The 25,057-nt window shown below is 43.3% G+C and overlaps 1 protein-coding gene and 1 pseudogene across 1 annotated transcript in view; both read left to right on the top strand.

Moving 5' to 3' along the window:
- The window catches only part of DZIP1L (DAZ interacting zinc finger protein 1-like), a 64,616-nt gene that overhangs the window by 9,330 nt on the left and 30,229 nt on the right, over positions 1-25,057 (top strand). Inside the window, exons 2-5 of the mRNA XM_011981745.1 lie at positions 10,273-10,854; positions 16,539-16,623; positions 19,389-19,510; positions 24,144-24,305. Coding sequence (XP_011837135.1) covers positions 10,354-10,854; positions 16,539-16,623; positions 19,389-19,510; positions 24,144-24,305 — 870 coding nt within the window. The 5' untranslated portion in view covers positions 10,273-10,353. The remainder of the gene's footprint in view (positions 1-10,272; positions 10,855-16,538; positions 16,624-19,388; positions 19,511-24,143; positions 24,306-25,057) is intronic.
- LOC105540944 lies at positions 11,381-12,859 on the top strand (annotated as a pseudogene).

Genomic DNA, 25,057 nt, shown 5'->3' with positions numbered 1-25,057 from the left:
CGGCCTGGAATTCGATTTCTAACAGGACTTTGGAGAGAATCCTGGGAAGTATGGGGTCTTCTGACTTGGCTTCTCACACCCTCATCTGCAGATAGGGTGGGTGACCTCTCTCTTCTCAGTTGCAGCCCCTAACACCTCTCCACACCCCTCCCGGATGTGAGGACTGGCCAGTGAGAACAACCCTGCTTAGGGAAGGCTGATCCTCCAGTCAAGTGGCTGATAAGGGGCCTTTTGTCTGTCTCGGTCAGCACCAAGGGTCTGGAGACACCTACCTCATCTGGAAATATTTTTTGATACTATCTAAATGCCTCATGAAGTTGTATGCTTCAGGTTGGAAACAGAAATCTGAATTCATGTGGGCACCATAACTGTGGGTTGTGCCATGGAGCTGATATTTGGTCAAAAGGTTTGTTGCTCAACTCAAATTGACAGGAGCAGGGAAGGGCCGCCCTGAGCCTTCTTATGGACTCCTTGTAGAGATGGTCAGTCCTGGCCAGCCTGGCTAAGCACTCACAATGTGTCCTGTCCCTAGGCCTGGCAACTCTAGTAGTTCTGGTTTAGTCACTGAAAGTGAACTCCTTCGTGGCAAAGAAAACGCTAGTATGTTCTAAGCTAGTTTTCTTTTACCTGTGAAAAGCAATTATGTTTGTTTTACAGTTCTGCATCTGGGAAGATAAGACATGTCAGTATTCATTCCTCTTCTCTAAAGCACTCCCAAGAGACATCAGTCAAATACCTACCCCTATTTTTATTTTAAAGAAAATCCTTTTGTGGCAAAAACTTAATGGGGTTTTGATAAAACTATGGCCACTTAAAAATATCTCCTTAAAGTTGCTGGGAATAGGAGGCCAGGTGTAAGGAGAGCTCTGTGGCTGGTGGAGGGGACCTCTGTCTTGCTACTTGAAGGTTCTAGGAGTCTGTGCAGCCCCCATGAGGATCAGGGAAGAGTGGAAAAGGAGAACACAACAGAATCTGAGAATAAGTCTAAGCTCTGCAGTGGTAGTACTTCAGGAGAGCTCCCAGGTCCCTGTTATCTCCGTTGAGGTCTCTGGAGCTCACTTGCATACTGTGTGTGCATAGCCTGTTTGCAAACTGTGCGAAGGTTTCCTTGGCAGCCACAGCAATTAGCATTAGTGACACGCCTGAGCTCCCCCAGTGGGCACCGCTGAAGTTAGCTTGGGAGCCAGGTCAGGTTTGTAAATGATTGCCTGGCAGCCACCTTGGAAACTTGGCTGCCTCAAGTTCTCCTCTTGACTGCATTCTTGAGGAAGCAGAAGAGACAATAAGATGGCGATATTGTTGTTGTCTAGCTGTCAGTTTATGTTAAAAAAAAAAAGATGTTTGGCCAATTTTGAGGAAGTTATTTTTGACAGATTATCGGTGGACTGGTTTTAGAGGAACCATAAAGTCTCCAGGGATTGTTTCACAGTGGGATGGCTGTGAGGTGGTGAACAACCTGTCACTGGGAGAGTGCAAAGCAAGGGTGGTAGATGGGTTTTCTGTGTTCTAGATGGGTGTGGAATTGTCCCAGGCAGAAACCAACTCTTAACAATGAAGCAAGTTTGAATGTAGCACAAATATTCTTTTGGGTCCTTTATTCATAATATTGGTCTAGGACTGGGAAGTTTCCCAAAACCCTGTCATTATATCTAAAGGTGATTAAACAGCTTCAGTTTTCCTAATGACAGTGAATCATTTCCTCTCTCTCTCTTTTTTTTTTTTTTTTTGAGAAGAAGTCTCACTCTGTTGCCCAGACTGGAGTGCAATGGCGCGATCTCGGCTCACTGCAACCTCTGCCTCCCAGGGTGAAGTGATTCTCCTGCCTCAGCCTCCCGAGTACCTGGGACTACAGGCGTGCACCACGACACCCAGCTAATTTTTGTATTTTTAGTAGAGACAGAGTTTCACCATGTTGGCCAGGCTGATTTTGAACTCCTGACCTCAGGCCATCTGTCCGCCTTGGCCTCCCGAAGTGCTGGGATTACAGGCATGAGCCATTGCTCCCAGTTGACAGTGAGTCATTTCTACCTTGTGTTTCTATTCCCAGATGTGGGAAAAGCAGTCTGCTCAAAATTCAGTCTGGATAAAGCACGATGTCCTTGCCCCTAGGGTATATGGTTTCCAGGTAACATGCAACACTCTCATTCGGCTTTTTGTCTGCCTATCCTAGTCAGGACGCAAGCTGTGGAGCTGAGTCGGGTTCAGACAAGCCCTGCTGAAATACAGGGAGAATTTAGAATCTCCAGCACTAACCCTGTCGTGATTTGCTGTGAACTCTGTCAGTGCTTGTACTTTGGTCAAGAAAACTCAGGTATTGTAATTTCCGTAATGAGAAATAATTGGTATGTCATCATCATCATTATAATCATTATTAAGAGTTTGGCATAATTGAAAAGCTCTGGAGTCAGACAGAACTTGGCTTGAATCTTGGCTTCATTATTAGTAGCTAAGTGAGCAGGGCCCTTAGTTTCTCTGAGCCTCAGTTTCTACATCTGTGAGATGAGACAAACCATAGCCATCTACAAGGCTATATGAGTTTAGAATTAGTACTTTTAAAGGCTGGCACAGTGCCTGGCGTATAGATGTTTGAAAAATGTTAACTGTTATACTATCATCATATGATAATCATCTTCAAGTTCCACAGTGCTGCTCCATCTTTATTTATTTATTTATTTATTTATTTATTTTTATTTTTTTTGAGACAGTGTTTTGCTCTTGTTGCTCAGGCTGGAGTGCAATGACACAGTCTTGGCTCACGGCTCACTGCAACCTCCACCTCCCAAGTTTGAGCAATTCTCCTGCCTCAGCCTTCCAAGTAACTGGGATTACAGGCACCCACCACCACGCCCAGATAATTTTTGTATTTTTAGTAAAGACGGGGTTTCACCCTGTTGGCCAGGCTGGTCTTGAACTCCTGACCTCCTGTGATCCACCTGCCTCAGCCTCCCAAAATGCTGGGATTACAGGTGTGAGCCACCGCGCCTGGCCTTGCTCTGTCTTATAATGCTAGAGCTCTTAGGACATCTAAGAATTGGACCCTTAGGGTTCTAGAAAAAGACATGAGTAATACTTTTGAGGTGCATTAAAACCTCATGAACTCAGACCCCTAATTCTGTGTAGCTGGGAGTGGGGCTGCCACCTTCTGTGTTTATGGAGTACGCTCAGAGTGTAAGTGTGAAGGTTTCAGGGCTGCTCAGGAAGCAAGTTCCAACACTGAGGCCATATCTTGACAGTCAGCGTGGGCGCTGCGACTTCTCACTGATATGCCTGATTCCACCTGCCAGGGCTCCTGCACTCTCAGTTCTTATTGGTAGCCCATGGGATTAAACTATGGATGCAGATGGTCAACAAATCAGCATTTACTAAGTCTGAATGGCATTTCCCTCCAACGAGTCTGAATGAGGGATTCCTAACTCAGCTTTTACTCTTTATCCTAATTCTTGGCAGTCCATAGTCCCATTTATTCAAGACCCTAAGACTATAGAATTTTAAGTCAGATATTCTGAGATTTCAACAATTTTGCTCAGTTCAGTAGCAATCTGGGTGCCAGGTAATGGGCTGGGGACGGGGATACAGCAGATATGAATAAGCCATGGTCTCAGCCCCTGTAAAGTTCATAGCCAGGGGAGTGGGGGAGGAAGGAGACAGAAGTGTCCTGGTATGGGCCCCTCCTTGGTGTTCCCAGAGAACCCTTTCCCAGCTCCTGTCTTGGCACTTGCCACTCTGTGGGTTAATTTCTGTGTATTTTTCTGTCTCTCTGGAGAAAAAAACTTTGGAGCCAGACACTATCACTTACTAGTTGTGTGATTGTGGGAAAGTCATTTCCCCTGTTTGTTTCCTCTCTCTGTTTCCTCTCTTTGTTCACTCTCTGTTTCTTCATCTGCATAATAGGTTGTTGTGAGAATTAAGTGGGATAATACATATAAAGCCTTAGCACTGAGTATGGAAAATAATAGAATTCCAGAAATGTGAACTATTTTTATTAACAACAGTAGGGATAGTTGCCCAGGTCATCATTGATCCCGAGTGCCAGTCATGATGCCTGGCACTTAGTACGGCCTCAGGAATCATTTGTTGATGGGATGGAGATATGAATGTTGCAGAGACACCCTAACAGACCAAAGTGTATGCTCTGTACTCTGGAAGCCCAGGGGAGGGGCAGGGAACTTTGACTGTGAGCCTAGCAGGGATTTATGGTGGTAATCATTTATTTATTTATTTATTTTTGTATTGTGGGAAGTTTTTTTTTTATTATTATACTTTAAGTTCTAGGGTACATGTGCACAACATGCAGGTTTGTTGCATATGTATACATGTGCCATGTTGGTTTGCTGCACCCATTAACTCTTCATTTACATTAGGTATTTCTCCTAATGCTATCCCTCCCCTCTCCCCCCACCCCACAACAGGTCCTGGTGTGTGATGTTCCCCACCCTGTGTCCAAGTGTTCTCATTGTTCTATTCCCACCTATGAGTGAGAACAGGCAGTGTTTGGTTTTCTGTCCTTGCGATAGTTTGCTCAGAATGATGGTTTCCAGCAAGGACTTCATGACTAAAACACCAAAAGCAATGGCAACAGAAGCCAAAATAGACAAATGGGATCTGTTTATTTTAGTTTTAATTTTACTTTAAGTTCTGGGATACATGTGCAGAATGTGCAGGTTTGTTACATAGGTATATATGTACCATGGTGTTATCAACCCGTCATCTAGGTTTTAAGCCCTGCATGCATTAGGTATTTGTCCTAAAGCTCTCCCTCCCCTTGTCCCCCACCCCGCAAAAGGCCCAGGTGTGTGATGTTTCCTCCTTGTGTCCGTGTGTTCTCATTGTTCAACTCCTACTTATGATTGAGAACATGTGGTATTTGGTTTTCTGTTCCTGTGTTAATTTGCTGAGAATGATGGTTTCTAGCTGCATCCATGTCTCTGCAAAGTACCTGAACTCATTCTTTTTCGTGGCTGTGTAGTATTCCATGGTGTATATGTCCCACATTTTCTTTATCTCATCTGCCATTAATGGGCATTTGGGTTGGTCCCAAGTCTTGGCTATTGTGAATAGTGTTGCAATAAATATGTGTGTGCATGTGTCTTTATAGTGGAATGATTTATAATCCTTTGGGTATATATCCAGTAATGGTATTGCTGGGTCAATTTGTATTTCTGGTTCTAGATCCTTGAGGAATCGCCATACTGTCTTCCATAATGGCTGAACTAATTTACACTCCCATTTGGAGGTAATCATTTGTTAGCAGGGCCTTGAAACATGCATCGACCTTTAGTTGGAACACAAGGAGGTGGCAAAGGACCATCTATACCAAGAGGCAGCATAGAATAGGGGTTAGGAGCCCAGACTGGAGTCAAGCTGCCTGGGTGTGAATCTTACCTCTGGATCTTAGGCAAGCTTCTTTATTTCTCTGTGGCTTAGATGATAATAGTACCTCCTCAAGGGCTTGTCCTGAGAAATATGAGTGCTTCTTTGTAAAGCTTTTAAAAACAGTGCTTATACATAAAATAAACAGCCCAGAGGTATGAAAGTGTGGAAGGCAAGTAATATGGTTACATGGGAGATGCAGCTAGAAAGGTAGGTTTGGAAACATTTCATCAAAGTCTTTGAATATCACTCAGTGTATTTGGAATTAGCCAACAAGGAACACAAAATCCATTCCTCTGTGGCTGGAGCTCAATAGTGGTTTCCCACTTTAAGCAGGGCCTGCACTCTCAGGCTTGCCACGATCCCTAATGTTTCCTAATCCAGCACTCCACAGATTTAGTGATTCTAAATCAGTAAGTCTGGGGATCTGCATTTCTAACAAATTCCCAGGTGATGCTGATGCTGCTGGTCCAGAGACCACACTTTGAGAACCACTGCCTTATTGTCTCTTGGACACTGAGATGGCGAATGAGTTGCCGTTTATCATCATGCATGTACTGTGGTTTCTTTCACATCTGCTACATTTTGTGCATTTAATGTTACTTTTCTGGCCCTGGTGGAACTTGGGTTTGCAATTCCTGGCACAGTCAGTATGGAATGGTTGGGTATAAGATCACAAGAGACCGAGGGGCTACAGAGACAGAGATTTGGGGGTGACTGAGGCTCAGCCTAGAGCAAGCCTATAGTAACCGAAGCTGTGAACTCATTCCTAGGGATAGCGTGCAGGGAGAAATGGGTTGCAGGTGGAGAGCAGAATATCAAGGGGGCACTGGCACACCCTGTCATAAAAGAAAAGGGAAAGAATGGTTACTGTTTAAGGAACAGCATTCAAACAGGTAGGAGGAGAGATGAGAGAGAGAGAGTGACTGATGGAGAGTTCTTGACTTTATTATTAGAGAGAGGACTGTTGGCAAACATCTGAGGCCAAAGCTTAAATAGTTAAACAGTACAGTTCTCAGGTGAGCTCACCTGAAAGCTGGGACATCAGGAAGCAGGTGTCTTATTACCCTTACCCACAGCATGCCTGGTAACCTGCTGTTGCTCTGAGGCACAGCTTGTTGTGAGCAGTCATCTCTGAGGCTCTGGTGGCACAGTTGCAGCTTTGGAGCTAAGCATGGTGAGTATCATGTCACTTAACTCCTTTTTTTTTTCCCTCATAACATGGCAGAAATGTGCTAGTCTTCTCATGGCCATGGTGGGGGGCTTAGGTCTGGCTGGTTTTCTTTTTGGAGTACTTGCTGGGAAAGAGATTCTGAGAAAGGGAAGGATAGAGCTGAAACTGAAAAGGTGGGCTAGTGGCATCCTGTAGGCAGTCTCAAGACCAGACTAAGCAGTTTGCATTTGGTACAGTGGGAATAAGGAGCCATGCTGAGCTCCAGGGTGGGGAGCAGCTGTGTGGTTAGTATAGCTCCATAGCCCAGGACCTGAGCTTAGGCAGGACCCACATAGGCATACTATAAATGAGGAGTGAGTAAATGGATGAATTGGAGGTTTAAGGGATAAAGGATGATAATCTGATCAAAGCAAAATTTTAGGAGGAATAGCCCCAAGAATCAATGTTGAGTGGTTCAAAGTCCGTAAGCTTTGGTGCCAGATGAACCTACAATTACACTTCACATCTGGCCTCCTGTTTTCATCCATTTTGTACTCTCCAACAGAGTAACACACACTGGGTAATTTATAAAGAAAAGAAATAAATTTCTCACAGTTCTGGAAGCTTGAAGTCCAATGTCAAGTCCAATATCAAGTCCAATATCGAGCTTGAAGTCCAGTATTGGGCAAGGGCCTTCATGCAGCGTCATCTCTTGGTGGAGAGTGAAAGGTCAAGAAAGCACAAGAGCAAGAGGGAAAGGGACCGAATTCCTCCTTTCATCAGGAACCTACTCCTGTGATAACTAACCCACTCCTACAATAATGACATTCATCCATTCATGAGGGCAGAGTCTTCGTGACTTAATCACCTCTTAAAGGTACCATCTCTCAACACTGCTGCATTGGGGATTGAGTTTTCAACATATGACCTTTGAGGGATGCCAAATTTGTAAAATGAGCATAATAATACCTGTTTGTAGGTTTGTATTAGGAGTTTGTATCTAGCATAGAGGGTGGCACTCTCTGCAGAGTTGCCAGTGTTATCACTGAGCACCTTCCCCTTGGATCTTCTCCAAGTCTCATAGCACCCTGTGAGGTAGGCAGGGCTGGCCTGTCACTGCCTTTCACAGAAGAAGACAGAAGAAGACAGTGGCCCCCAGCCTAGTCCTACCATTTTTTAAAGGCCTTCTTACTTCTGAAGCTGATTACTTCTTTGACTTTCTGTTGCACTTTTTAAAGTGCACTTTCTATTGCACTTTTTAAAGTCTGAATCATGGACCAGGTGCGGTGGCTCATGCCTGTAATCCCAGCTCTTTGGGAGGCCGAGGTGGGTGGATCACGAGGTCAGGAGTTTGAGACCAGCCTGACCAACATAGTGAAACCTTGTCTCTACTAAAAATACAAAAAATTAGCCGGGTGTGGTGGTGTGCGCCTGTAATCCCAGCTACTCTGGAGGCTGAGGCAGGAGAATTGCGTGAACCCGGGAGGTGGAGGTTGCAGTGAGTCGAGATTGCGCCATTGCATTTCAGCCCGGGTGACAGTTCAAAACAGTCTCTCAAAAAAAAAAAAAAAAAAAAAAAAGAAAGAAGACTGAATGATGTAATCTCGAAAGGACTTGATTAAATAGGGTAAAATGTTCCTCTTGTTGCCTTAGTCAGATTCTCACTTATGCAAGAGCTGAAGTTCTATGTTTTCTTTTAAAAAATAATAAAAGTGATAGAAGATGGTAAGAACTTTGAATAGTACAGAGAGGCAGAAAGTGAAAAATAAAAGTCCTCTAATCTCCATTCTCACTTCCCAGAGGCAGCCATTGCTAATAGCTTCTTGTCTATCTTTCCAAAAACAGTCTGTGCTTATGAAATAATATACATAAATGAATCATATATATGAATTATAAATGAGCATATTTTATTTGTTATAAAACTAATTATAACAAATATGAGTCTTTTCATATGTATGTGTGTGTGTGGGTATATATGTGTATATATGTGTGTGTGTGTATATGTGTGTGTGTATATATGTGTGTACATATATGTGTGTGTATATATATGTGTGTGTGTATACAAATATATGTGTGTGTGTGTATATATATATAGACTCTCCATGTCTGGATTCTGCTTCTGCAGATACAACAAACTGCGGATCAAAAATATTTGGAAAAAAAAGGATAGTTTCTTCTGTACTGAACATGTACAGACTTTTTTTCTTGTCATTATTCCTAAATAATTAAGTATAACATCTATTTTTATAGCATTTACATTGTATTAGGTATTATAAATAATCTAGAGATGATTTAAAGTTTATGGGAGAATGTGCATAGGTTATATGCAAATACTGTACCATTTTATATAAGCAATTTGAGCATCTGTAGATTTTGGTATCTGAGGAGGGTCCTGGAACGAATCCCTCATGGACACTGAGAGGCGACTGAATATGTATGTATATATATAATGATCATCATTGGTCTGTGAAGGCCTATTTACCTATCTGACCATCACCACCCACACACCATCCATCTATTCATTTATTTATCCCCATTCCACACTCCCGTTTCCCTCCCTCCTCTCATAGACAACCATTCTAATATGATATATATCTTTCACTTTGGTGAGTTATTAAATATGATTATATTAACGTCATTAAAACACAAATGAGGTATATATGCCTATTTTGTGTATGTTTACATATATATATCAGAGATTATAATTTCGTATCAGTACATATAAGTCTGCTTTATACCAATCGATAGCTGCATAATATTCCATTGCCTAGAGATACATTGCACTTTGCTTTCTTCTACTTTTTCTTGTACTTTTGCTTGTATAAAAGATACTACAATGACAATTTTTTCACAAGTACCTTTGTACATATGAGTTTGTCTGTAGTGTAATTATAATTTTTAGTAGTGGAATGTTCAAAATTCCCATTGATATTGTCAAATTCCTCTTCAGAGAGAACAGTTCATATGCTCACCAAGAGTTTTGAGAGTAGAATCTGAGTCTTGGCAAACAAACTGGAGATCTTTTTACTTAACTGTTAAGTTAAAAAAGCCCATGATGGATTGAGCATCATGTGGCAGACTCTGTGACTCCCTTAAGTCCCTCTTGACAGGGGTGGACATCATTTCACTCACATTCCAGGAGAGAGAACTTAGTCATATGATCACATGTTATTGCTGGAGAAGCTGGGAAAGGTAGTTCACTCGTGTTCTACTAGAATCCTGTAGTTACAGGAGAAAGAGAAGACAGGGTAGATATTAGGTACCTTGGTCACTCACAGCAAGTTGTTGGACTTTATCCTGATATAAAAATAGGGTTGCAGAAGGACCCATTTCTAAATTTGATAGCCACCTGCTGACAAAGGCCTTTGCCATGCACTCCTGCAGTGGAGGTGGGCTTTGCAGAGGGGGCTCACTGAGGACCTGCTGTGTACCAGGCACTAGGCTGGGTGCTTCACTTGCCTCATTCCTCACCACACGCCTACACAGTGGGCCCCATGTTCCTCCTTAGACCCAGGAGGCTTAAAGATGTGCAGGGACTTGCCCAAGGCAGAACATTCGAATTCACATCTGTGTGATTGCAAAGCCCACATTTTCTTTCCACAGCTCTGGCCATGTCAGCACACACCATGAATGCTACAGCTGCTGCAACGACACCTCACTTTGCCCCGCTTAGGCCCTTGCTGGCCAGATATACAGTATGTGCAGCCACACACACCTCACCTAACTTGGACTCTCTTCTCATTTTCCAGGCCTTCTCTCAGCTCCTCGGCCTACTGCCGTGGTCTTGGTGCCACCCTCCTCTGGTGGTCAGCTCAGGGCTTCCTCTGCCCATGCAGTCCCCAGCTGCCACTGCTGAGGGCCTCAGCGGCCCCCTCTTTGGGGCCTACACGTTCCCCACCTTCAAGTTTCAGCCTCGCCATGATAGCATGGACTGGAGGCGCATTAGCACCCTGGATGTAGACCGCGTGGCCCGGGAGCTGGATGTGGCCACTCTGCAGGAGAACATTGCTGGCATCACCTTCTGCAACTTGGACCGGGAGGTATGCAACCGCTGTGGGCAGCCTGTGGACCCGGCACTGCTCAAGGTGCTGCGCCTGGCACAGCTCATCATCGAGTACCTGCTGCACTGCCAGGATTGCCTGAGTGCCAGCATTGCCCAGCTGGAGGCACGGCTGCAGACCAGCCTGGGCCAGCAGCAGCGTGGTCAGCAGGAGCTGGGCCGCCAGGCTGACGAGCTCAAGGGTGTGCGGGAGGAGAGCCGCCGGCGTCGCAAGATGATCAGCACCCTGCAGCAGCTGCTAATGCAGACAGGCGCCCACAGCTACCACACGGTGAGGAATCTCCACCAGGCAGGCAGAGTGGGAGGGCTGTGCGCCCCAGCCACTGGGCAGCTGTTGTCACTGGGCAGCACTGCTGGGGCCACAAGGCTGCTGGGGGCTGTTCTCACTGGTTAGGAGCAGATTTCAGAGATGCTGCTCGTGGCCAGAGAGCCTGGGAGTGTCTCATTAGGTTCTACAGTGTGTGTGTGTGTGTGTGTGTGTGTGTGTGTGTGTGTGTATATAGACTGTACATGTGTTGGAGGTGTGTGTGTTTATGGAGAGGGTGCATGTCTAGTGTATGTATATGCATGAATGTATGGAGAGTGTGTGTGTGTGTTTGTAAATGGTGTGAATACGTGTGTGTGTTTAATGTGTGTGTATGTGAATACTTGAGGGTACCTCTGTGTGTATGTAGGGTGTGTGATGTGTAATGTGTGCTCGTACTATATTATAAAGGATACAACTCTGGAGCATGTATAAAAAGGTGTATTAATAGTGTTTGTGACCAAGAAGCAGCTTCTCTGCTCCTTCTGGAATCTCCGCCTGGTTCAGCCCACCTGCCTCCGCTCCTGCTTCTACCATGTTCATCAGGGTGACCCAGAAGTCCTACAAGGTGCCACCTCTGGCCCCCGGGCCTTCAGCAGCTGCTCCTACATGAGTAGGCCCAGTGCCTGCATTGGCTCCTTGAGGTTCTCCTGAGTGGGCAGCAGCAGCTTCCGGGTTGGCCTGGGTGGAGGCTGTGGTGGGGCCAGTGGCATGGTAGGCATCACTGCCATCACAGTCAACCAGAACCTGCTGAGCCCCCTTAACCTGGAGATGGACCCCAACATCCAGGCCATGCGCACCCAGGAGAAAGAGCAGATCAAGACCCTCAGCAACAAGTTTGCCTCCTTCATCGACAAGGTGCGGTTCCTGGAGCAGCAGAACAAGATGCTGGAGACCAAGTGGAGCCTCCTGCAGCAGCAGAAGATGGCTCAGAGTCAACTCGGTCAACATGTTCGAGAGCTACATCAACAACCTTAGGCAGCAGCTGGAGACTCTGGACCAGGGGAAGCTGAAGCTGGAGGCAGAGCTTGGCAACATGCAGGGGCTGGTGGAGGGCTTCAAGAACAAGTATGAGGATGAGATCAATAAGCGTACAGAGATGGAGAATGAATTTGTCCTCATCAAAAGGATGTGGATGAAGGTTATGTGAACAAGGTGGAGCTGGAGTCTTGCCTGGAAGGGCTGACTGACGAGATCAACTTCCTCAGGCGGCTGTACAAGGAGGAGATCCAGGAGCTGCAGTCCCAGATCTTGGACATGCCTGTGGTGCTGTCCGTGGACAACAGCCGCTCCCTGACATGGACAGCATCATCGCTGAGGTCAAGGCGCAGTACAAGGAGATCGCCAACTGCAGCTGGGCTAAGGCTGAGAGCATGTACCAGATCAAGTATGAGGAGTTGCAAATGCTGGCTGGGAAACACAGGGATGACCTGCAGCGTACAAAGACTGAGATCTCCGAGATGAACCAGAGTATCAGCCAGCTCCAGGCTGAGACTGAGGGCCTCAAAGTCCAGAGGGCATCGCAGATGCCAAGCAATGTGGGGAGCTGGCTATTAAGGATGCCAACACCAAGCTCTCTGAGCTGGAGGCCACCCTGCAGCGGACCAAGCAGGACATGGCGCGGCAACTGCATGAGTACCAGGAGCTGATGAATGTCAAGCTAGCCCTGGACATCGAGATCGCCACCTACTGGAAGCTGCTGGAGGGTGAGGAGAACCGGCTGGAGTCTGGGATGCAGAACAGGAGTATCCATACAAAGACCACCAGCAGCTATGCAGGTGGTCTGAGCTCAGCCTATAGGGGCCTCACAAGCCCTGGCCTCAGCTACGGCCTGGGCTCCAGCTTTGGCTCTGGTGCAGGCTCCAGCTCCTTCAGCTGCACCAGCTCCACCAGGGCCACTGTGGTTGTGAAGAAGATAGAGACTCGCGATGGGAAGCTGGTGTCTGAGTCCTCTGACATCCTGCCCAAGTGAACAGCTGCGGCAGCCCCTCTCAGCCTGCCCCTCCTGTGGCTGCCTCAGAGCCCGGGGTGATGGTGGGAGGCTGCTGTGCAGGGTAGCACAGGGAACAGGAGACCCACCTGAGGCTCAGCCCTAGCCCTCAACCCACCAGTGGGGGAGTTTACTGTTTAGGGACCCCCCTTGCCCATGCCCATGCCTCCAGCTACAAAACAATTCAATAGCTTTTCTTTTTTTTTTTTTTTTTGGTCCAAAATAAAACCTCAGCTATCTCTGCCAAACAAACAAAAAACAAAAAACAAAAAAATAGTGTTTGTGTGTGTGTGAATGAATGAAGGAAGGGTATATATGTGAGTAAGAGTGTGTTATGTACTTATGGAGAGTGTGTAAGGATGTGTATGTAAAAGAAGGATGTGTATGTGTCTAAGAGTGTGTTTATAGAGGGTGTGAGTGCGTGCATATTTATGTATGATGGAGGATTTTATGTGTATGTAGAGGAGTGTGTTGTGTAAAGGTGTGTGTGTGTGTGTATGTGTTGAATCTATGTGTGACAAGGGATTGGTGGAGCCAGGCCTATTCTGGAATACTGACTCCATTATACTACTAAGTGACAGTTCATTTCCCAAAGCAGCATGAGCATTTGAATGTGTCTCCGCGGAAGTATGGATTGGGGACGTTTTTCCTTTAATAAAAATTGTCATGGCGGCTAGGCCCTGTGCCAGGCTCTGAGGATGTGGGCACAAGTCATGCTGGTTCAGGTTTTTAAGACATTCATAGTTTGTGGATGGGTGGGTTACCTATTTCTGCTCATAACACTTCTGACACCAAATGTGTGTTTTTTTTCCTTACACCAACCAATTCTCCAATGCCAGCTGGGTGCCCTTCATTTCAATTCTGACACTATCTACCTGCAGTCAGCATCGGATCCCATGAGTTAAGGGATCAGTCCCATAAGACTGGTCCACTTCAGATACCCAGGCCTCCTGTACTTCTAACTGGCCACAAATTGAGGGTTCCTATAACTCCATCCTGAGGTTCAATAATTTGCTAGAAGGGTTCACAAAACTCAGGAAGAAGACACTTTATTACCAGTTTGTTATAAGGATAGAAGTCAGAATAGTCAAATGGAAGAGATGCACTGAGGACAAGAGAGTATAAGGTATGGGAGAAGGGACTCAGAACTTCTCTGCCCTTTCTGGGTGTGCCAACTCCTAGCACCTCAGTATTTACCCATCTGGAAACTCTCTAAATCCCATCATTTAGGGGTTTTATGGAGATTCCACCAAGCATGCATAATTGATTAAATCATTGGCCATGGCTTAGTAGTCTAGCCCCTCTTCCCTCCCTGGGGGCTGGAGGGTGGGGCTGAAAGTTCCAACCCTCTCCCCATGCCTTGGTCTTTCTGGTGACCAACCCCCATCCTGGGAGGATTAGCTGAGCCCAGCATCCTTTGGCTGTTGAGCCAAAGGAAAAAAGGATGGGGGTTGGTCCCCAGAAAGTCATTTGTGGGGTGGGGCAGAAGGTGCCCAGCCACTAGTCCTTTCATTAGCATACAAAAAACACTGTCTTAGTAAGTTTAGTGTTGCTATAAAGGAATACCAGAAGCTGGTAATTTATAAAGAAAAGAGGTTATTTGACTCACAGTTCTGCTGGCTGGAAGGTTCAAGACTGGGCACCTGGTGAGGGCCTCTGGCTGCTTTCACTCCTGGTGGAAGGTGAAGGGGAGCTGGCCTATGCAGAGCTCATGGCAAGAGCGGAAGTAAGGGGAGAGGGAGGTGCCAAGCTCTTTCTAACAACCAGCTCTGTCAAACTAATAAGAATGAGAACTCCCTCACCTTCAAGGGAGGGCATTAATCTGTATATGAGGGATCTGCCCCATGACCCAAATACCTCCCACTAGGCCCCACCTCTCAACACTGCCACATTGGAGATTAAATTTCACCATGAGATTTGGAAGGAACAAACATTCAAACTATAGTAGATGCTCTTATTACTCTGGAGATTCCAAGGATCTCAGAATCTCTTGTGTCATGAACTAGGGACTAAGACCAAATATTATCACAAGAGATGCTTTTATCACCCTTATCACTCTGAAGATTTTAAGTCAGGGGTGTCCAATCTTTTGCTTCCCTGGGCCACACTGGAAGAAGAAGAATTGTCTTGAGTCTCACATAAAATACACTAACAATGATAGCTGATGAGCTAAAAAAAAAAAAAAATTCCTAAAAATCTCACAATGTTTTAAGAAAATTTACAAATTTGTGTTGGACCGCATTCAAAGCTGTTCTGGGCCACATATGGCCTATGGGCTGCAGGTTAAACAAGCTTGTTTTAAGTGTTTTAGGAGCTCCCTGCCAGAAACTAGGAACAAAGACCAAATTTACATTTTTTTTTTTTTTTTTTTTTTGAGACAGGGTCTCACTCTGTCACCCAGGCTGCAGTCTGATCATGGCTCACTGCAGCCTTAACCTCCTAGGCTCAGGTGATCCCCCCACCTCAGCCTCCTGAGTAGTTAGGACTATAAGCATCTACCACCATGTTTGGCTAATTTTTTGTAGAGACAGGGTTTCTCCAGGTTGCCCAGGCTAGTCTCGAACTCCTGGGCTCAAGTGATCCACCCACCACAGCCTCCCAAAGTTCTAGGATTTTAAGTGTCAGCCACTGTGCCCAGCCTACATTCTTATTGTATCACAATATCACAGTGGGACAGAAGGAATCGTTACGATATATTATTAATTGATAACAAATTGATGTGATTGATATGATGTTTATGATTAAAAGGGTCAGAACCCTTTTAGTAGTAAGGCCTGTGGACACACCTGGTTGCTAGGAAGGTTGGGACATAGAGTGTTTATTCTCATTGGCCACAGGACTTACTATTACCAAGGAAGAAAAGGAAAATGGGTATTGGGGGACAACTGGCAATTCCTGTCATAATTGTCTGCAAAGATAGCAAATAATCTGCCTATGGATTAACTAGCAATGGCAGCCTCCAAAGCTGTGTTGAGAAGAATTCTGAAATTTTACAGTGAGAAGATGATGTAGATAGATTGCTTATGTCTGAAATGTCTTAGGAGAGGGATGTGGAATTACAGATGCTGTTTATCTGCTAACCCCTGCCTCTGGTGGTTCTCTACTCTGGGGTGGGACATAGACATTGGCATATTTAAAAAAATTTTTATTATGGAAAATTTCAAGCATATACAGTAGTAGAGAGAATCATTTAATGAACCTTTATCTATGCACTAACAGTATCAACCCGTGGCCAGTGTTGTTGCGTCTCTTCCCCTGCACACTTTCCCCCACTTCTGGATTATTTTGAAGCATATTAGCAATATGATTTTATTTGTAATATTTCAATATCTCTATTTGTGTCTCTAAAAGAAAAAGACTGACTTTTAAACATAGACAAACACCATCATCACTCTCTGATAAAGCAACAGAAATTCCTTAGTATCATCAAATATCCAGTCAGTGTTCGCAGTTTCCTGGGACACTGGTGGTATTTTAAAGCTCCCCAGGTGATCCTAGTGGGCAGCATGGGTTGACATCATTGCCTTGCTCAGTAAATTAAATTCTTTATTTCTGAAGCAGCCCAGGGGTCCCAAGGGGATGGGGGCTTTGATATAGGGAAAATCCCAGGCTGACTCAGGTGACCTAATCCTGTACTCCCCATTGCTTCCTCTCTGTATAGTGCCACCTGTGTGACAAGACATTCATTAATGCCACCTTTCTCCGGGGCCACATCCAGCGCAGGCATGCAGGCGTGGCAGAAGGTGGTGAGTCCAGACAGCAGCCCGGGCCCCTTCTGGGACTGTGGAAGGGCCGGGGGCTGGTATTCAGTGGGTGGCGACCACCTATACCACCCAAACTGCTCTCAGAAACTCGCTGTCCAATTGGGGGGGGGATGATCCCACCATCCACCACCAGGGGAGCCCATATGGGTTGGAAGGGTTTCTGACCCCATGTGTAAAGAAGGACTGGAGTCAGACAGGTAGATTTCAGTCTTAGCTCTGTCCCTATTTATTATGTAACCTTGGTCCATGCTTTCCCCTCTGTGTCTCAGTGGCCTTCGCTGTGAATGGGGCAGTCAGATGGAGTGACTTTGAAAGGCTCTTACCTTCCAGCCTTCTGCGAATCTGCAATTTCCTGATGCCAGCCACGAATAAGCCTAAATGGGGTGAATGGGCAGTCAGACCAGTTCTTTGACTTTTCTACATACTTGAGATTATCATGACCTAATCACTTTAATTTTAGAACTTCAGATTCCAAAATGAGGAGCAAGGCTGTATGTTTTCCCCATAAAGAGATTTGCATATTTTACATTCACTTTTGAAACAGTGTCTCATTCTGTCACCCAGGGTGGAGTGCAGTGGCTTGATCTCGGCTCCTCTGCAGCCTCCACCTCCCGGGCTCAAGCGATCCCCCTCCCTCAGCCTCCTGAGTAGCTGGGACTACAGGCACATACCACCATACCTGACTCATTTTAAACATTTTTCGTAGAGATGAGGTCTCACTATGTTGGCCAGGCTGGTCTCAAATTCCTGGGCTCAAGCGATCTGCCTGCTTTGGCCTCCCAAAGTGCTGGTATTATAGGCGTGAGCCACTGCGCTCAACCTATATTCCCTTTTTGAGGTTCAACAAGAAATATTAGTTAAAACATAAAACAAATATAGATGTAAAAATGCCATTAAGTACATCTTTTCCTATTTTCCATCATTTAAATTCCCTTTTCAGAAAAAAAGTACCACTTACCTAAAACTATGAATTTAATGCATATCTAATTCTTCTTAGTTCTGCATTGGAGGCTATAAGGAAAAATAAATTTTCCATGCCTTCAATTTTTTTTGAATAAAAATGTGTCTCTGATATAGAAAATTTAAATACAGGAAATTAGAAAAGAGAAAATAAAAACCATGGACAATATCACCAGCAGTTAATATTTTGGTGTATTCTCTGTCATTTTTTTTCTGTAGACATATATAATCATATAGTGTGTGCTTTGATTATTGCTTATTTTCATTTAAGAATATGTCATATTTTCCAATGTCATTAAATTATCTTTGAAAATGTGATTTTTTAATGGCCGAATAGTATTTCATTAAGTGGCTATCATAATTTATTTCACAATTTCCTCCTGTTGAATATATGGCTTACCCCAACATTTCTTTATTATAAATCACATGATGATTGGTATTCTTGCATGTCAATCTTTGTGCATAGCTCTTCTTATTTCCTTAATGTAAAGTGCTGTAAGGAGAGAGAAATGTGTTCTTAAGATCACTTTTGCTATGTTGATGGTCATGGCCTCTTTATTCGCAGGCAGCTGACTTCCCAGATGCCCTGCTCTCTTATTCCACAGTCGCCTCAAATCATGTTGTTAAAGCAGTTTAATTTCTACTGCAACTAAAAATTGCTTGTTTGTAAAATGTCCAACCTGAGAAAAGCCACATCGCTTTTCAAAGAAAAGGCTTAGAATTTTAATAACAGTATAATTTATCTAGTAATCACTAAATATGCTTTAAAAAGTAACAAATGTTCAAGAATAATTGGATTCTTTTTTGACCCTGAACTCTTGCTTTATCATCAGTATGTGGTTTAGTTACGATGCTTTTTATAATTTATTCTGAATCTTTTTGTTCACTTAAACAATTTAAAGTATACACTTAAAGGAGCTTTGGTTCTTTATAATACATGCTGCTTCTTTTTCATTTGAAATTTATTTATTTATTTATTTATTGAGACGGAGTCTTGCTCTGTCTCCCAGGCTAGAGTGCATTGGTGCTATCTTGGCTCACTGCAACCTCTGCCTCCGGGGTTCAAGTGATTCTTCTGCCTCAGCCTCCCGAGTAGCTGTGGTAACAGGCACCCGCCACCACACTCGGCTAATTTTTTTTGTTTTTTCAGTAGAGACGGGGTTTCACCATGTTGGTCAGGCTAGTGTTGACCTCATGATCAGCCCGCCTTGGCCTCCCAAAGTGCTGGGATTACAGGCATGAGCCACCGCGCCTGGCCTGACATTTAAAAGTATACACGTACATTACTGAAAACAGTGAACTTAAAACTACAATGATTTTTATTACTTTAAAATTCTCTCTGATTACTGTCAGGATACATAGATATGTTCTTTTTATTGATAATTGGTGTACATGCTATTTGATGTTCTGTTCTGTTACTACAGTAATTTTAAATTTTTATTTCCATATGTCAGTACTGTCAAAATACTTACTTTAAGTGACAGTACAATAGTAATTCACATTTTTTGAGCTGTTGTGCCAAGCACTATGCTAAGCACTACGCTAAGCACTTTGCATTCTCACATTTCATCCTCACAGCAGCTCTCTGAGTTAGGTGCTATTGTTATCTCTATTTTCCAGTTTGGGGAAACAGAGGGACAGGGAGGTTATGTTCTTTGCTCAAGGTCAATGTACTAAGTAGTGAAGCTGGTTTCAGACCGAGATGTGGCTGATTGATGAGGTGAGAAACTACACTCCCTTGATTTTTGGACTTAAACTGATCACCTGTCTTTGCATGGACCCCACAGGAAAACAGAAAAAGCAGGAACAGCCAGTGGAAGAGGTGTTAGAAGAGCTACGGGCCAAACTAAAGTGGACCCAAGAGGAGCTGGAAGCCCAGAGGGAGGCGGAGAGGCAGCGGCAGCTCCAGGTGGGCAGGGAGAGAAAACATGAGGGAGACCCAGGTCATGGACCTACCCCAGGAGACCCTTGATGCACATGAATCCCACAGGGCAAACGTTCCAGCTGGTTTCCCAGAGCTGGGAGTCAGAACTGGGATAGTGCCTTCTCGGACATGGCAAACGATTTTAGGTAGCCTGGAAAGGAAAATTGAATTATTTTTGCCAGACTTATGTGGACGAAAGTAGAGCAGAGAGTTGCAGTTTCCTGCATTAGTCAGCACCCTCTGAGGACATTTGCACCTGAATTTTAGCTTCGTACACAATACTGTAAGTTAACTTTTTGAGGACAAAGACTGGGTTTGATTCTGAAAGCTCCAGAACTCAGCGCAGAGAAGATGCTCAGTAAATGTTTGTAGAATGAAAATACATGAAGTTACCCTGCTCATCCCTTCATTATTCATCCCCTCAGCATGCATTTATTGAGCACCAGCTGCATAGTGGGTATTGTGACGAATACAGGCATACCTCTTTTTTTGTGTTTTGTGTGTTTCACAGACATTGTATTGTTTGCACATTGAAGGTTTGTGCCAACTCTGTGTTGGGCAAGTTTATCAGCATCATTTTCCAACAGCTTGTGCTCACTTCATGTCTATGTATCACATTTTGGTAATTCTCACAATATTTCAAACTTTTTCATTATTATGAAAAATAATGTTATGGTGATCTGTGATCAGTGATCTTTGATGTTACTGTTGTAATTGTTTTGGGGTGCCACAAACTGTCCATATAAGATGGTAAACTTAAGCATCTCTCACTTTAAATCAAAAAGTAGGAATGATTAAGTTTAGTGACGAAAGCATGTCGAAAGCTGAGATGGGTTGAGAGGCAGGCCTCTTGTGCCAAACAGCCAAGTTGTGAATACAAGGGAGATTTGAAGGAAATTTAAAGTACGACTCCAGTGACCACACAAATGATAAGAAAGTGAAACAGCCTTATTACTGAGATGGAGAAAGTTTTAGTGGTCTGGATAGAAGATCAGACCAGCCACAAAATTCCCTTAAGCCAAAGCTTAATCCAGAGCAAGGACCTAACTCTCTTCACTTCTATGAAGGCTGAGAGTGACGAAGCTGCAGGAGAAAAGTTGGAAGCTATAAGAGGTTGGTTCATAGGTTTAAGGAAAGAAGCCATCTCCATAGCAATGAAAGTGCAATGTGAAGCAGCAAGTGCTAATATAGAAGCTGCAGCAAGTTATCTTGAAGATCTAGCTAAGATCATTGATGAAGGTAACTGTACTAAACAGATTTTCAGTGTAGAAAAAATAACCTTCTATAGGAAGAAGCCATCTAGAACTTTTATAGCTAGAGATAAGACAATGCCTGGCTTCACAATTTCAAAGAACAGCATGATTCTCTTGTTAGGGTCTAATACAGCTGGTGACTTTAAGTTGAAGCCAATGCTCATTTGCTACTGTGAAAATTCTAGGGTCCTTAAGAATTATGCTAGCTCTACTCTACCTGTGCTCCAAAAATGGAACAAGAAAGTCCAGATGACAGCACAGCTGTTTACAGCATGGTTTACTGAATATTTTAAGCCCACTGTTGAGATCTACTGCTAAAAAAAGATTCTTTTCAAAATAATTACTGCTCATTGACAATGTTCCTGGTCACCTAAGAGCTCTGGTGGAGATGTACAAGGAGATTTGTATTGTTTTCAAGCCTGTTAACACAATATCCATTCTGCAGCCCATGAATCGAGGAGTAATTTTGACTTCCAAGTTTTATTATTTAAGAAATACATTTTGTAAGGTTATAACTGTCTAGATAGTGATTCCTCTGATGGATATGAGCAAAGTAAATTGAAAACCTTTTGGAAAGGATTTGCCATTCTGGATGCCATTAAGCAAATGTGTGATTCTTTGGAGGAGGTTGGAGTTTGGATGAAATAGATTCCAGCCATCTTGGATGACTTTAAGGGATTCAAGACTTCAGTGGAGGAAGCCACTGCAGATGTGGTGGAAATAGCAAGAGAAATAGACTTAGAAGTGGAGCCTGAAGATGGGACTGAATTGCTGCAACCTCATGATAAAACTAATGGTTGAGGAATTGCTTCTTATGGATGAGCAAATAAAGGAATTTCTTGAGATGGACTCTACTATTGCTGAAGATGCTGTGAACATTGTTGAAATGATAAGAAAGGACTTAAAATATTACACAAACTTAGTTGAGAAAGCAGCGTAAAGTTTAAGAGAATTGACTCTGATTTTGAAAGAAATTCTACTGTGTGTCAAATGCTACCAAAGAGCATCTCATGCTACAGAGAGATCTTTCATGAAAGGAGGAGTCAGTCCATGTGGCAAACTTCACTGGTGTCTTTTTTTTTTGACAGAGTCTTGCTCTGTCACCCAGGCTGGAGTGCAGTGGCATGATCTTGGCTCACTGCAACCTCCGCCTCCTAGGTTCAAGTGATTCTCCTGCCTCAGCCTCCTGAGTAACAGATTCCAGGCATGTGCTGCCACACCTGGCTAATTTTTTGTATTTTTAGTAGAGACAGGGGTTTTGCCATGTTGGACAGGTTGGTCTTGAACTCTTGACTTTAAGTGATCCACCCACCTCGGCCTCCTAAAGTGTTGGGGTTACAGGCGTGAGCCACTATGCCTGGCCTGTTGTCTTATTTTAAGAAATTGCCATAGCACCCAACCCTGATCAGTCAGCAGCCATCAACCTCAAGGGAAGACCCAGCACCAGCAAAAAGATTATGACTTACTAAAGGATCAGATGATCGTTAGCATTTTTTAGCAATAAAGTATTTTTTAAAAATTTTATTATTTTTTTTTATTTTTCCATAAGTTATTGGGGTACAGGTAGCATTTGTTTACATGAGTAAGTTCTTTAGTGGTGACTTGTGAGATTTTGGTGCACCCATCACTGAACGATATACACTGCAAAACCATATTTGTTGTCTTTTACTCCTTGCCCCCCCTCCCATTCTTCCTCTCAAGTCCCCAAAGTCCATTGTATCATTCTTATGCCTTTGTGTCCTCATAGCTTAGCTCCTACATATCAGTAAAAACATACATGTTTGATTTTCCATTCCTGAGTTACTTCACTTAAAATAATAGTCTCCAATCTGATCCAGGTCACTGCAAATGTTGTTAATTCATTCTTTTTTATGGCTAAGTAGTATTCCTTCATATATATATATATAACTGTGAGATATATATATATCTCACAGTTTCTTTATCTGCTCATTGATTGATGAGCATTTGGTTTGATTCTACAATTTTGCAATTGTGGATTATGGTACCGTAAACATGTGTGTGCAAGTATCTTTTTCGAATAATGACTTCTTTTCCTCCGGGTAGATACCCAGTAGTGGGATTGCTGGATCAAACAGTAGTTCTAGTTTTATTTATTTATTTATTTATTTATTTATTTATTTATTTATTTTTGAGACAGAGTCTCGCTCTGTCACCCAGGCTGGAGTGCAATGGTGCGACTTCAGCCCACTGCAATCTCCACCTCCCGGGTTCAAGCAATTCTCCTGCCTCAGCCTCCTGAGTAGCTGGAACTACAGGCTCATGCCACCACGCCTAGCTCATTTTTTGAATTTTGAGTAGGGACAGGGTTTCACTGTGTTAGACAGGATGGTCTCCATCTGCCTGTCTCGGCCTTCCAAAGTGCAGGGATTACAGGTGTGAGCCACTGCACCCAGCCCTCGTTTTAATTCTTTAAGGAATCTCCACACTGTTTTCCATAGTGGCTGTACTAGTTTACATTCCCACCAGCAGCATAGAAGTGTTCCCTGATCACCGCATCCACGCCAACATCTACTGTTTTTTGATTTTTTGATTATGGTCCTTCTTGCAAGAGTGAGGTGACATCTCATTGTGGTTTTGATTTGCATTTCCCCGATCATTAGTGATGTTGAGCATTTTTTCATATGCTTGTTGGCCATTTGTATATCTTCTTTTAAGAATTGTCTATTTATGTCCTTAGCCCACTTTTTGATGGGGTTGTTTGTTTTTTTCTTACTGATTTGTTTGAGTTCATTATAGATTCTGGATATTAGTCCTTTGTCAGATGCATAGATTATGAAGATTTTCTTCCACTCTGTGGGTTGTCTGTTTACCCTGCTTACTGTTCCTTTTGCCATGCAAAAGCTCTTTAGTTTAATTAGGTCCTAGCTATTTATCTTTGTTTTTAAGCAATACAATATTTTTAAATAAAGTTATGTACTTTTTAAATACATAATCCTATGGAACACTTAATAGGTTACAGTCTAGCATAAATGCAACTTTTATATACACTGGGGAGCAAAAATATTTATATGACACACTTGTTTTATTATGATACTTGCTTTATTCCAATACTTGCTTTATTGTGATACTCTCTTTATTGTGGTGGTCTGGGACTGAACCTGTAATATCTCAGAGGTATGCCTGCATAGAGAAAAAGAAACAAGTCCCTATACTCAAGAGACTTTACAGTTCAGCTAAGACTGGCTTAGACTGGTCCTCCCAAGTCCAAACAACGGGAACTGTGGGATGAATGTTCTTTGGGTCTCCATAGTGACTTGGATAGACAAGGAAGCCTAAGCAGGTCTTAGTAAATATTTGCTGTGATGTGGAATTAATCATCATATTGTTCTTGCTCTTCTTTGTAGGAAGCAGAGATCATTCATCAGAGGGAAGTAGAAGCTAAGAAAGAATTTGATAAATGGAAAGAACAAGAGTGGACCAAACTTTATGGGGAAATAGACAAACTAAAAAAATTATTTTGGGATGAATTTAAAAATGTTGCCAACCAGAACTCTACACTAGAAGAGGTACCCAACATAAAAGGCTTTTCAAAGTTCTTTTGTTGGAAATCTGCTTATTCTCAAAATTTATATCTTGGTTTGTACTAGTTTTATTTCATCTGCTATTGGAAACTAAAACACTGTGAGGTCAGTTATCAGAAGCCAGTTATCAGAGGCCTGATATTAGAGGCCCAGATATCAGAGGCCTTGGGGTTGAATCACTGCTGTGTCACATACTGGCTGTGAGACCTTGGATGAGTTAGTTAACCTCCTCATGCCTCAGTTTTATGACTGTAAGATAGGCTGCTGAGAGGGTTAAATTAGTACACATACAGTATGTAGCATCTAGCATATAGTAATATATCAGTAGTATATCTGGTGTATAGTAATATCTCTAGGTATTATTCTTATTTTTGCCAAGGGGTTTCATCACTGGACAAGAAATGGGATAAAATTTAAATGAATGCGTTTTTCTCCCAACAAATATTCCCTGAATCCTGGTTACATGCCAGACACTGTGTTGGGGTCTTCAGAGGTCAGACATAATACCTACCATTTACTGACTGTATTTACTATTTTCCAACCCCCGTGCAGTATACTTTATTTACACTAACTTTTCATCTTCATAGCAACCAACCATAACATTCTCAAAATAGGTGCATTACTAGTTTAGTACTTTTTTTTGAAGTTTTTTTTTAAAGCTATTTTCTTTCTTTCTCTCCTTCCTTCCTTTTTTCCTTCCTTCCTTCCTTCCTTCCTTCCTTCCTTCCTTCCTTCCT

This window comes from Mandrillus leucophaeus, unplaced genomic scaffold (assembly GCF_000951045.1).
Source record: "Mandrillus leucophaeus isolate KB7577 unplaced genomic scaffold, Mleu.le_1.0 Scaffold1050, whole genome shotgun sequence".
In the NCBI taxonomy this organism is placed as follows: Eukaryota; Metazoa; Chordata; class Mammalia; order Primates; family Cercopithecidae; genus Mandrillus; species Mandrillus leucophaeus.
This window is presented reverse-complemented; position numbering and strand designations above follow the sequence as displayed.